The sequence below is a fragment of the Chiloscyllium plagiosum genome, chromosome 6 (genome assembly GCF_004010195.1).
Source record: "Chiloscyllium plagiosum isolate BGI_BamShark_2017 chromosome 6, ASM401019v2, whole genome shotgun sequence".
Lineage (NCBI taxonomy): Eukaryota > Metazoa > Chordata > Chondrichthyes > Orectolobiformes > Hemiscylliidae > Chiloscyllium > Chiloscyllium plagiosum.
This window is the reverse complement of record NC_057715.1, coordinates 103,735,738-103,749,492: the sequence shown is the minus strand read 5'-3', so window position 1 is coordinate 103,749,492 and position 13,755 is coordinate 103,735,738. Positions and strand designations below refer to the sequence as shown.

The window sequence follows — 13,755 nt, the reverse complement described above, 5'->3', positions numbered from 1 at the left end:
TTCTAAGGCTGTGTCCACGGGTCCTAGTCTCCTCACCTAACGGAAACAATTTCCGAGCGTCCACCCTTTCCAAGCCATGTATTATCTTGTAAGTTTCTATTAGATCTCCCCTTAATCTTCTAAACTCCAATGAATACAATCCCAGGATCCTCAGCCGTTCCTCATATGTTAGACCTACCATTCCAGGGATCATCCGTGTGAATCTCCGCTGGACACGCTCCAGTGCCAGTATGTCCTTCCTGAGGTTTGGAGACCAAAATGGGACACAGTACTCCAAATGGGGCCTAACCAGATCTTTATAAAGTCTCAATAGCACAACAGTGCTTTTATATTCCAACCCTCTTGAGATAATTGACAACATTGCATTCGCTTTCTTAATCACGGACTCAACCTGCATGTTTACCTTTGGCTTTACGAATTTTCTCACCGTTTAGAAAGTAGTCCATGCTTCTATTCTTTTTCCCAAAGTACAAGACCTCGCATTTGCTCACATTGAATTCCATCAACCATTTCCTGGACCACTCCTCCAAACTGTCTAGATCCTTCTGCAGCCTCCCCACTTCCTCAGTACTACCTGCCTGTCCACCTAACTTTGTATCGTCAGCAAACTTCGCTGGAATGCCCCCAGTCCCTTCATCCAGATCATTAATATATAATGTGAACAGCTGCGGCCCCAACATTGAACCCCAACATCGCTTGTCACCGGCTGCCATTCCGAAAAAGAACCTTTTATCCCAACTCTTTGCCTCCTGTCAGACAGCCAATCCTCTATCCATACCAGTAACTCACCTCGAACACCATGGGCCCTCACCTTGCTCAGCAGCCTCCCGTGTGGCACCTTATCAAAGGCCTTTTGGAAGTCTAGGTAGACCACATCCACTGGGTTTCCCCGGTCTAACCTACTTGTCACCTCTTCAAAGAACTCCAACAGGTTTGTCAGGCACGACCTCCCCTTACTAAATCCATGTTGACCTCCCTCAGAACTCTAGGATGTAACCCATCAGGGTCAGGAGATTTATCAATTTAAGACCTTTTAGCTTTTCTAGCACTTTCTCTTTTGTAATGGCATGTACATCCTGTCCCTCAGGATTCCCCCCAACAACTTGCCCACCACCGACGTCAGGCTCACTGGTCTATAGTTCCCTGGCTTGTCCTTACCACCCTTCTTAAACAGTGGCACCACATTTGCCAACCTTCAGTCTTCCAGCACCTCACCTGTGACTATCAATGATACAAATATCTCAGCAAGAGACTCAGCAATCACTTTTCTAGCTTCCCACAGAGTTCTCAGGTAAACCTGATCAGCTCCTGGGGATTTTCCACCTTTACCCGTTTCAAGACATCCAGCACTTTCTCCTCTGTAATATGGACATTCAGCAAGATGTCACCATCAATTTCCCTACAGTCTGTATCTTCCATATCCTTTTCCACAGTAAATACTGATGTAAAATACTCATTTAGTATCTCCCCCATTTTCTATGGCTCCATACAAAGGCTGCCATGCTGATCTTTGAGGGGCTCTATTCTCTCCTGAGTTACCCTTTTGTCCTTAATGTATTTGTAAAAACCTTTTGGAATTGAGACTGGCTCTAATGCAATGAGGGGTACATCGGCTTCCAAGAGATCAATTGTGTTCGGGGATTCTGTAGTCAGAGATACAGACAGACCAAAGCTATATTTGCCAAAGCTACCTCACGTCGCCTTTTTGCCCTCCTGATTTCCCTCAAGTATACTCCTACTGCCTTTATACCCTTCTAAGGATTCACTCGATCTATCCTATCTATACCTTACATATGCTTCCTTCTTTTTCTTAACCAAACCCTCAATTTCTTTAGTCATCCAGCATTCCCTTTACCTAATACAATTCCAATAAGGTGATCATCATCCCTTTCGTATTTCTCAGTTCCACCCAAATAACTTCCCTGGATGTATTTCTGGGAATATCCTCCCTCAGCACAGATGTAATGCTATCCCTTATCAAAAATGCCAGCCTCCCACCTCTCTCGCCTTCCTTTCTATCCTTCCTGTAGCATTTGTATCCTGGAACATTCAGCTGCCAGTCCTGCCCATCCCTGAGCCACGTTTCTGTAATTACTATGATATCCCAGTCCCATGATCCTAACCATGCCTTGAGTTCATCTGCCTTCCCTGTTAGGCCCCTTGCATTGAAATAAGTGCAGTTTAATTTATTAGTCCTACCTTGTCCCTGCCTGCCCTGACTGTTTGACTCGCTTCTGTTCTCAACTGTACCAATCTCAGATTGATCTCTTTCCTCACTATCTCCCTGGGTCCCACTCCCCCACTTTACTAGTTTAAATCCTCCTGAGCAGGTCTAGTAAATTTCCCTGCCAGTACATTAGTCCCCTTCCAATTTAGGTGCGATCAATCCGTCTTGTACAGGTCACTTCTACCCCAAAAAGAGATTCCAATTATCCAAAAATGTGAATCCTTCTCCCATACACCAGCTCCTCAGCCATGCATTCATCTACTCTATCCTCCTATTCCTGCCCTCACGAGCTCGTAGCACTGGGAGTAATCCAGATATTACTACTGTCAAGGACCTCCTTTTTAAAGTTCTGCCCAGTTCTCTGTAATCTCCCTTCAGAATCTCAACCTTTTCCCTTCCCAAGTCGTTGGTTCCAATGTGGACAATGACCTCTTGCTGGCCCCTCTACCCCATGAGAACATTCTGCACCTCCTCTGAGTCATCCTTGATCCCGGCAGCAGGGAAGCAACACACCATCCTGCTTTTTCACTGCTGGCCGCAGAAACGTCTGTCTGTACCTCTGACTACAGAATCCCCTAACACAATTGATCTCTTGGAAGCCGACGTACCCATCATTGCATTAGAGCCAGTCTCAATTCCAAAAAACGTGGCTGTTTGTGCTACGTTCCCCTGCGAATCCATCACCCCCTACATTTTCCAAAATGGCATACCTATTTGAAAAGGGTTTATCCACAAAAGACTCCTGCACTAGGTGCCTACCTCTCTTACCTTTCCTGGAGTTAACCCATCTACGTGACTGTATCTGAGACTTTCCCCCCTTCCTATAACTGCAATCCATCACATACTGTTGCTGTTGCAAATTCCTTATTGCTTCTAACTGTCTCTCCAACCGATCCATTCGATTGGATACGATTCGCATTCAACAGCATTTATGGCAGATATAATCCGCAGTAACCCTTAAACTCTCTTTAAACTCCCACATCTCAAACAGTTCTCTAGTTTTGAGAAAGAAAATTTGCTCTGAAAAGTTAACTTGTTAACCACTTTCCATGTATTTAAGATCATTGAAAGGCCTACTGTTTAAGTTGTAATTGACACCAAGACTCACTCAGGTAAAAACAATGACTGCAGATGCTGGAAACCAGATTCTGGATCAGTGGTGCTGCCTGTCCTCGGATGCTGCCTGAATTGCTGTGCTCTTCCAGCACCACTGATCCAGAACCAAGACTCACTCGCCTATCGTTGCTGTGCTCAAGGACAAAATGGTTCCTGGTCAAGCAACATCCTGATGTTAAAATTCTCATCCGACTTTCAAATCTCTGCACGACTTTGCACCTCCTCATTGCTGTACTGTCCTCCAGGTCCACAACCCAGAAGATATTTGGCCTCATTTCATTCCCTTGAGCATCCCCCTAATTCTAATCACTCCACCATTGCGAGCTTTACATTCCGCTTCTTCGGCGCATGCTTTGGAATACTATGACTCTAGTTCACCAACTCTGTACCTCGCTTTTCTCCTTTATGAACCTACTGATTCGACCAAACATTTTATTACCATAAAGGCACTGTACAAATGTAATTCACTGTAGTTGATGTTATTGCAGTTCCAGTCATAAACACCAGAGTGCACTTTGCTATATTGAAGAATAAATTCAAACTTTGTCATGTTATATTTGTCTGTACGATTTAGCAAGTGTCAAATTTTGTAATGTTTGTATTTACAGTGCCTCATCATGTCAGTGCATTCTCAAAATTTTTAAAATGTAGTGAATTATGAGGTAAATGTCCTGTGTGAACCATTCGGGCTTGGTATCTTATTATTTTTGCATTTATTGAAGAACTAAGGCCATTATTTGGTGGAAATGCATTCTGACATGTTATTAATTCATTCATAGATGTGACTTTGCTGGATCAGCGCTTATGGATCTTCCCAAACTGCCCTTGAGAAGGCAGTGGTGGGCTATGTTCTTGAACCACTGCAGTCCATTTGCTATAGGTACCCCAAAATTGGTGTTAGGAAGGGAATTCCAGGGTTTTGACCCAGCAACACTGAAGGGTTGGAGATGTTAGGATTATCACTGGCTTATTTAGATGAGAGTCAACTCCAAAACGCAAAGTCCAATCAATTCCATGATAATTATCTTTTCATCTCTCATTTACTATCATTTTGTTACCCTATGGATTTAGGATGATAACTGGGGTGTTCAGTATGCCCAACTCTATGTTGTCTGTCAGTAGTAGTCTTCTGGAAATTGTTTGATTACTTTTTGCAATTGAAAGAAATTTCCAGACTTTCTGCTGATGTCTGAGTTTTTTTTTGTGTTGGTTTTGTCTCCTGAGAACAATCAGAGTGCAGCATCATTAGACCAGGCATGATCTTTCCAAACTACAAAATATTCATTTGTTTGTAACTGGTTGCTCCATCTAATAGATTGAGGGAAGAAATTATATTTTTGTGTTTGCGTTAGTAGAATGTTTTCAGTATATAAAGTACTTTTCTTGTCACAATAATGTTTTGTTTACTCATGATAAGATAATTACTTAATTGATATTTTTCTGAATATACTTTCGTTCCTGTATTTCAAATTGCCTAAGTGTCCCTCTAGTCAAACAGCTGTGAGTGGTAGAAGTCTGCTGAAACTTGATGGTGCTGTTCTGAGTTTGCTGCTGGTGCATTTTCAAATTGAAGCACGCGTAATCAGCAACTCTGGTGATTGAGGTTATGTGCTTCCTCCAGTCGGTGGGCTAAACTATTTTCCCTTTTCTGTAGAATTGCCTGAGAGCAGTATTGGAGCAGATAGCAGCATATGGGCAAGTTGTGTTCAGACTGCAGAAGTTCATGGATGAGGTTATTGGACACACCTCTGAAAGTTGCTCACTTGGAACCTTAACCACTTCTAAAAAATTTAATGAACCCCCCTTTCGGACATACCAGTCTTTTGTGTGGGCCTTGCATAAATACTTTCTAAGCTTCAAGGAGGAACTTGTCAGCATTGAAAAGTGTATGATAACTAAAGGTATTTCATATGTTGACATTCTGTTAACACTTCCTTTGCCTGAGTTCCTTGTACGGATTTGTCTTGTTACAATTATTATCCTTACACATTCTGGGCATTTTTGTGAAAGGCACAATAATCGTAGATTTTTTTTTGTTCAAAATGTTTTGTAATGTACACTTATCAGAATTAAGTGCACTGATGGAGATAAACATTAGCCTAACAGGTATCCCTCAGTAGAAACAAAGAAGCAGGAAAATGTCAGACAAATTGTGCTTCATTATAAAAATGAACGTGACTGATTACCCACAGCTTAATGTAATATATCATCATCCTTGCTTTGGTAGATGACAGTTTACACTCACAATGTGCAAGTTTCACAGCTCCAGGCAATTAACTTTGCATAATATCAAATTCTGTAAGTGAATTTTGACACTTATATTCTGATGACTCAGTTATTCTGTCCTTTTTTATACTCAGCTTATTAATTGAACAACCAATTTCTTTCCTGCACAATGCTCTGACACTTTTCTTTAATTTGGTAAACAAGTATTGTGAGGGAGAATAAGGATGGTTGCTGTACTGGAACTGCACATCCCACCAGTCTAGCCAGTATTAAGAAGGCTGACAATAGAGAAAATTATTAGTTATGAACATTGTATTGTTTCTATGGTTCCCAATTGTAATTTCAATTACTCATGTGGCATTCGTACATTTTCCTGCCGAAGGGAGCTGGACAAACCATGACCTTATCAATGAAGATCCCAGTAGTGTCAGTCAGTAGTGCTCTGTGGCAGATTGCTTATGCATGTGCTGACTGGGTTGTGCATAATGCTTTCGTACAGGAGTCTGTCAGTCATTTGTGTCCTGTGCAAAAAGGCATCACTAATATCACTTAGTGTTGAGCATTAACATAATTTGTCAGGGTTTCCACATCTAATTGTTTTGGGTCTTGTTGCAAATACTGCATGTAAGAACTCATTTCTTTCTTGGTAGGTTCTACAATTTTTTTTCTTATATTTCTGTCACTGACAACCTTTTTTTTATTTTAAGATGAGACAGTGACTCTGGCAGCTGTACTTGAAAAACTGACTCCTCGATTGTCTCAACTTAAGATACTTCACAAAGTATTCAGTACAGGAATAGCAGAGGTTCCACCTGACACTCCAAATGTAATCAGGGCATCGCATCTGTTGAATACTCTATATAAGGCGATTATTGAGTATGACAGTGTAGGAGAAGCTTCTGAGCAGACGGTGAGTACACCTTTTATTATAATAATGCTAAGAATCAAAATCCTGTGTGTGGAACTGAAGTAGTGAGTGAAAATCTATTTTCTACTAGTTATGTTGAAAGATTAAATGTTTACATACTTGTGTTTGTGCCCTTTATTATACGGTTTCTCTTTTTTAAAAAATTGGTTGCCTCATTAAGTAGCAGGGTTCAGACCATCATTTTTACAGCACATCTACAGCAATATACTCACTAAGCTGTGTGGTTAGTTTCTGTGCAGGCCACATACAATCCCCTTATAACTTGTAACGTGTGAATGGCTGCACAAAAGAATTTAAAAGTCCTTCACGCTTAAGTGGTTTGGCTAGTACTACAAAGAAATGTATTTGCTACACTGTTTATGAGCTTAGTAGATTATCTGAATTCCATCCTGTCCTCTTCCACAGAAATGGATTTCCAAATGACTTCATTTGATGTTAATCAAAAGATACTGATTCTGTGCACTACCCAGCTCACTTATTTTTTTCTGCTTGCTTCTGATAAGGAAGCCTTTGTACCACCTTAGCATCAGGAAACTTGTGTTTCACTAATTTGCATGGCATCTTGTTTATTATGAGGATGTATTTTTGAAAAATTGCAATAAAATAACAATGAGGTGATTTCTGAAATTCCCTTCCTAAACCTTTCTGCCTCTTCACCTCTCTCTTCCTGTAAAACACTTCCTAACACCTTTCCTTTCGATTAATATTTTGGTTCATGTTCCAGTATCCCTTTACATGGTTTGGTGGCTGCTCCTGTGAAGAACTTTGGAATATCTTATTACATTCAAAATCCTAAGAGTGGTGGCATGTGATAATGGCACTGGCAGAGGTCTGGCCTTTTGCTCTGGGAACTTGGCCAGGGAATTTGAATTCAATAAATAAAATCAGAAGTTGAAAGCTAGTCTCCTTGGTCATGACCATGATAATATCACTGTTGTAAAGTAAATGTCCTTTCGGAAGAAAATCTGCCATTCTTGCTTTGTCTGCCTTACACGTGACTCCACACTCGCATCATTATGACTGCTCCCTGAAATAGCTTGGCAAGCCAGTCAGTTTAAAATAGACAACAAATGCTGGTTTTGCCAGAAAACCCCCACATCCCGCAAAAGAATGCAATACATTTATTTTAACAGTTCAGTTTATTAAATTAACTCAACTCTGTTTATGATCAGATAAGAGCAAAATAACCAATGGATGGTGGAGATCTGAAATAAAAACAGAAAATGCTTGTGAAGCATCTGTGTCGAAAGAGGCAATTAACATTGAGTCTGACATGACCCTTCTTCTGAATTTCTGTTCTGAAAAAGTCCTATCAGATTCTTCTCACTGCAGACCCTGCCAGACCTGCTCAGTTTCTTCAGCATTTTCTGATCCATTTCACCATGTTTGACTATTTTAACATATCCCTTTTTTTTGTAATGTCAGTAATATTACAAATAAAAATGTTAATATAAGATACACATTGTTGATGAAATTTAATGCTTTTGAGTGATCAGGTAACTGCTGTGAGATGGACACAGATTTGTCGATACATTTTGGATTCAGTTGAGGCATTAGTAAGCAGTAACAAATTTAAGATTGCGTTGGCAGTTACAAGGGTTATATGGCCAGTGATTTATGGCAGGGTGACCAATGTGCCTTGTTGTTTAGGCAGAAAGGGTAGAAAAAGGGAATGAATGAAATGGTGTCATTCATTGGTAAATATCTTCATAAGATACCTTGACCAAGTGACTGAGAAGAGAAAAGTTCATTTCCATTTCGATGGGAATAGGGTGGGAACTGTGAGAATTAATTATGAGGCTAACGTTTTGTACTTTGAGATTAAACTATCTTTATTTCTGTCTTTCTGCAGGTATCGCTTCTCTTTTCTTTATGGGTAGAAACTGTAAGGCCGTATCTAGAGATTGTGGATGAGTGGATAGTACACGGAAATCTGTCTGACCCTGCTAAAGAATTCATTATCCAAAGGTAGTATACTGTCAAAAATATGAATTGCTTTTGATTACTTGGCTATCCTTTAGACATTATGATATTTTGTTAGTCAAGATGAATGGTTTAGTTTTGTTGACTGATAATTAGGCAATCTAGTTGTGCTACTAAATTATTCAGGCATTTTGATTAGTTCCTGGTCAGTGTTGAGCTAGCTAATCTTGGTATCCATACTTGACCTTGTATAAGGGAAGAAAAAAGTTTGTTTTAAAAAAAAATGTTATGGAGCAGAGCTGTAGTGGTAAGACAGTGTATCTTCATAGGAGTAGATATTGGAATTGTTACATTGTCCTCTGCTTTAGAACACAAAAGTCTTTCAGAATTTTGAATAGCTTACAGAACTCCTGCTTCTAAAATAAACTGGCAGGAATCTTTGCATCTTGGTAATGACTCCAGCAGGGAGTCTTTAATAGGTTGATTTTAAGTTGGAGTTGGGGCAGCTTACATTTTTCAAATGGTTGTTTCTTTTGATGCTTTGGTGAGTAGTTCAGCCAGCTGATCAAGGAGTTCTTCTCATGAACATATGAAATAGGAGCAGAAGTAGACTATTTGGCCCCTCAAGCCTGCTCCATCATTAAAGAAGATCATGGTAGCGCTGATTTTGTTTCCAATTCTTAATTTCCATTTATCCCAATAACCTTTGATTCCCTTGCCGAACAAGAATCTATCCACCTCTGTGTTAAAAACATTCAATGATATAGCCTTCTGAGGCAGAGTGTGCATGATTGTCTGAGAGAAATGAATTTGGGCAACTCTTAATTTTACAACAGTTACCTCGAGTTCTGTACTCACCAACAAGAGAGAGCATCATTTATATGTTCATCTTGTCAAGACCATTTAGAATCTTGTTCATTTCAATCAAGTCAGTCCTCACTGTTCTAAGATCCAGTCACAGCCTGTCCAGTACCCACCTTTGATTGCTACAGTGACACTGAAGAGGATTTGGGTTGGTGGAAGATATTTTTCCAGAATTGACACCTCTAATTATTTTCCATTACATTGTCTCCTCTGCCACACCCCTTTCTGAAAATGCAATTTATCAGGTGTGAATAGGTATTTGATAACTCCCGCAACTGAATTGTTGTCAAATCATTCATTGACAGACTGATTGATTGTGAGTAATATCTATTTGGCTAAGATATTAGAAGGTGAATTTAGAATCCGAGACTGTCTATTCTCAAATTACAATATTCAGGATTCATGGTCTCACAATGTATCTAGATGATTTAAATTTAAACAGTGTTGAAGTTTGTTGGTGATAGGTAGGCATAAAAGTAAAGTTTGGCAGACATTGAAGATTGTAAAAAGGAAAGACTGGATAGTAGACTGACAGATCAGGTAATGTTATTTGGAAAGAAAAATGAGGAATTGAAATACATGGACTGGAAAGAAGTTGAAGGGTGATAGTGAATAACAGCATTGAGACTGTCAAATATCTGGTATCAGCCTGATAAATTTCTATGGACTGCCACCAATGCTAGAATATCTTTCTTTGGACAAGGGACACAAAACTGTTCATAGTATTTTAAATGTGGTCTGACTCATGCCTGTGTAGTTTTAGCAAAATATCCCTACTTTTAGACTCCATTCCCTTTGAAATAATGACTAACATTCTGTTTCCCTTCCCTATTACCCACTGAAGTTGGGTGCTAAGAATTTTTGATCCATTGACGAGAACTCCAAAATATCTGTTCTGTAGCTTTCTGCAGTTCTTCTTCCATTTCAATAATATCAAGCATTAGATTAGTTTTGGGTGAGCCAGATTTACTGGATTGAACAACCTCATTGTTTTCTGTGATTTTTGTATTTCTAAATTAAGTTTAAAATCATCTGAGGCATTGAGAATGCATTTTCAATTTGTGGCGTTGGACCAGTATTGTAGATTCTTGCTGGGAAATTACACGTTAAATAGTGCTACAGCTAACTGCAGAATGTTGGACGTATGCTCATTGAAAGATGATGGCATTATAATAAAGGATAAATAGATGGGGTAGGATTTTTGCCTCTTATTATTTGACAGATAAGCAACAGGATTCAAATAATATTGCAGGTGATCTTAAGTACTTGTGTTAATTATAGGTATTAAAAAGAGCCAATGCAGCATTGTAGCTATGCCTTTAAAACGCTAAGTCTATGATTTTCTACTTTATTTACATTATTGTTTTGCACGCTAGGAACAAGGATGTCCCAGTGAATCACAGAGATTTCTGGCATTCTACATGTACATTATACAGCATATCTGAAAAAACTGGAATTGATGAAAATGTAGGTGATGGTGCAGGCAGCAGTTGTGGCATGGATCAGGAAAATTCCAGTAAGCAGCACACAATGGTCTCCTTTCTGAAGCCAGTGCTAAAGCAAATTATTATGGCTGGCAAATCAATGCAGCTGCTTCAGAATTTGGAAAGTAAAGACAACCCGGGCCACCCAATGCAAAATGCCCACCGAGGTAAGGAAAGTAACTGCATTGATATAATGATCATCTGAATAAACTTTTTTGCAGGTTTCATCTTAGTCATTTCAGAGTTGCAACTTACCATTTGGAGAACTTATGAAATTCAACTTTTTAAACAATGCTAAATATTACATTAGCCAATATTGCAATGTTGCACGATGATTTAATGGTTCGCATTGCTGCCTCACAGCACCAGGGCCCTAGGATCAATTTCAGTCTCTGGCGACTGTCTGTGTGGAGTTTGCACATTCTCCCAGTGTCTGCTTGGATTTCTTCTGGGTGCTCCGGTTTCTTCCCACTGTCCAAAGATATGCAGGTTAGGTGTGTTGGCCATGCTAAGTTGCCCATAGAGTTCAGGGATGTGTAGGTTCGGTGCATTAGTTATGGGAAATGTAGAGTAGTAGGATAGGGAATGGGTCTGGATGCATGTTCTTCGGAGGTTTGGTGTGGACTTGTTGGGTCGAATGGCCTTTTTTCACACTGTGGGGATCCCATGATACTTCAATTGAAATCATACTCTAGCTGCTGCATATATTTTCGATGTGAATCATCTGCATTCTGATGTAACCTCTCGGGCAGCAATTGATCAATGTACTCTGTTTATTAAACTCTGTTTAATAAACAAAGTCGATCTTGTGCGTGACATAAAAATGTGAGATTTAAAATTGGGGTTGAGGTCAAGGAAACTAAGTGTAATTAACTTTTAAGTTTTTAATTAGCTGTAATGCACCAACTTCTTCTGAAAATGACTTCCATAGATTGTTTCAAAATGTTCCACAGCCAGTGAGGTAGTTTTGAAGCGCAGTCACTTTTGTCAGAGATGGTTGTTAACATTGAATCATGCCTGATGTATAAAATTATCAGATAACCTCAACCTCGTCTTGAGGTATTTGATGCTGTTTCTGTTTTTAAAAGTGATGTGGTTCCTGCACAGAGCATCAGGGGAATTGAAATTACTGTACTGTCCTGTCATTAATAATTTGTCACTTTAATAAGTCAAGTTATTCTTCTCTTTCCAAATTAGATTAATAATAATCCTGTTCCCGATTATAAAGTATTGTGTATTCCTAAGCATTAATTTATTCTCCTGGTGCCCATGCATAACACTTCCAAGAATCGTAGCTTATTCTTGAACATACCTTCGCATCTCTGCAATGTTTTTTCGTCCCTACTTAGCTGCTTCCCTCACGACAAATAACACTTACTAATGATTGTGCATTAGGAGGTTGTTGCTGTGAATAGTGCACAGAGATATCTAAATTTGTGCAGTGTGTTTTGCTCTGTCTGCTGCAGCATAGGGCAGTACTAATTAGAATGCTAGCCATCAGCAATTTTTTTTCTTATTCTCTAAGCATGCATCAGCTCAATCCATTGTCACCTGCTAAGTACCATCCCTTGCACAGTATGCAATAAAAAAAATGCCTGTTGTACAAGAAAAAAATTGGAATGCTTAAAAATATTATTTGCATAAGGCTTCAAAGTTGAGATTAGCCTTATACTTTGGTGATCTATTAATCAGATCACACATATACAATTGCTGGGTCTGCACTACTGCAGCAAAATAATATTTGTCTTTGATTTGGAATGCCTTAAGTTCAAATCCCACTCCAAACTGCTGTGGCCAGAGGACACAAGGATTGCATCGAGCAGTGTGCTTCTGTCTGATGGGAGTGGAGTGCTCCACCATTTGTAGCCTGAGAGAACATGAGATCAGATCCATAATTAATCTAATATCTATCATTAATATCCACAATTTATTTGATGCGTGGCTGATTTGCAATGCCAGTTTTCCATCCAAAGGGCAAGTTGGTAATCTGCTTCTGCGTTTAAAAACTGATTGTAAGTTATTAAGTTGTGAGTTTTATTTTTCTGCCTGCTTCAATTAAAAACTCTACTGTGAAAACATGACTATTACATCTCATGATTCCCCTGTTCATAGTTTGATATATTCACTAAGCATTATAAATCTGAAACTGAGGTCTGAGTATAAATTCTGCTAGTCTCAAAGACTGAAGTAGGATTTCATACAACAAGGGGTTCATCCCTACTTGAAAGCAAGTACAAATGGGGTTTGTGTTTAATTTATTTATGATGGACTGTTAAGGTTTAGACAGTTGGGATCCATTCATGCGAGTGATCAAAGGCAGAAGAACCAATAAAAGCTAGAATAAAAAGTTAAAAATAGTCAAGAAAGTAACAAGAGTTCCTCCCTGCCTGCTCCCCACCAAGTTCAATGCTGAACTGATGGATTAGGCAATTCACTCAGAGTCTTCTGCAAGCTTTGAAGTTTAGGGATGAAACTAAAAAACTAGATGACTTCTATGTATTTGTTCCCATTTTGTCTCCATGCCACAAACCTTTGTGAGGAAAAAAATAGGTGTTCATTTTGTATCTCGCTCGCTCTCTAGCGCTCTCTCCCTCGTGCGCTCTCTCTCTCACGCTGTTGTTCGGGCTCGCACTCTCGGGCTCCCTCTCTCTCTCGTGCTTGTTCTTGCTCTTGGGCGCTCCCTCTCGTGCTCGGGCACTCTATCTTGTTCTTGCGTGCTCTGTCTCTCTCAGGCTCGCGCTCTCTTTCATGCTGTCTCTCATGCTCACTCTCGCTTGCACTCGGGTGCTCTCTCTGTCTCTTTTTATCTCTCATGCATGCGCTCTCTCCCTCGCGCACACCATTGTTCGCACACGAGCTCTTTCTCGCACTCGCACTCTCTCGCGCTTGCACTCTCTCTCTCTCGCGCTTGTTCTCGCTCTTGCGTACTCTATCACTCTCGGGTGCGCTCTCGCACTTGTGCACTCTCTCGCGCTCTCTCTCTCTCG

At 39.9% G+C, this 13,755-nt stretch overlaps 1 protein-coding gene across 2 annotated transcripts in view; it reads left to right on the top strand.

Moving 5' to 3' along the window:
* tubgcp5 (tubulin, gamma complex associated protein 5) overlaps positions 1-13,755 on the top strand; it is a 76,819-nt gene that overhangs the window by 39,617 nt on the left and 23,447 nt on the right. For both annotated transcript variants that reach the window (XM_043692307.1, XM_043692306.1), the window contains exons 10-13: positions 4,998-5,244; positions 6,277-6,479; positions 8,350-8,465; positions 10,661-10,935. In XM_043692307.1, coding sequence (XP_043548242.1) covers positions 4,998-5,244; positions 6,277-6,479; positions 8,350-8,465; positions 10,661-10,935 — 841 coding nt within the window. The remainder of the gene's footprint in view (positions 1-4,997; positions 5,245-6,276; positions 6,480-8,349; positions 8,466-10,660; positions 10,936-13,755) is intronic.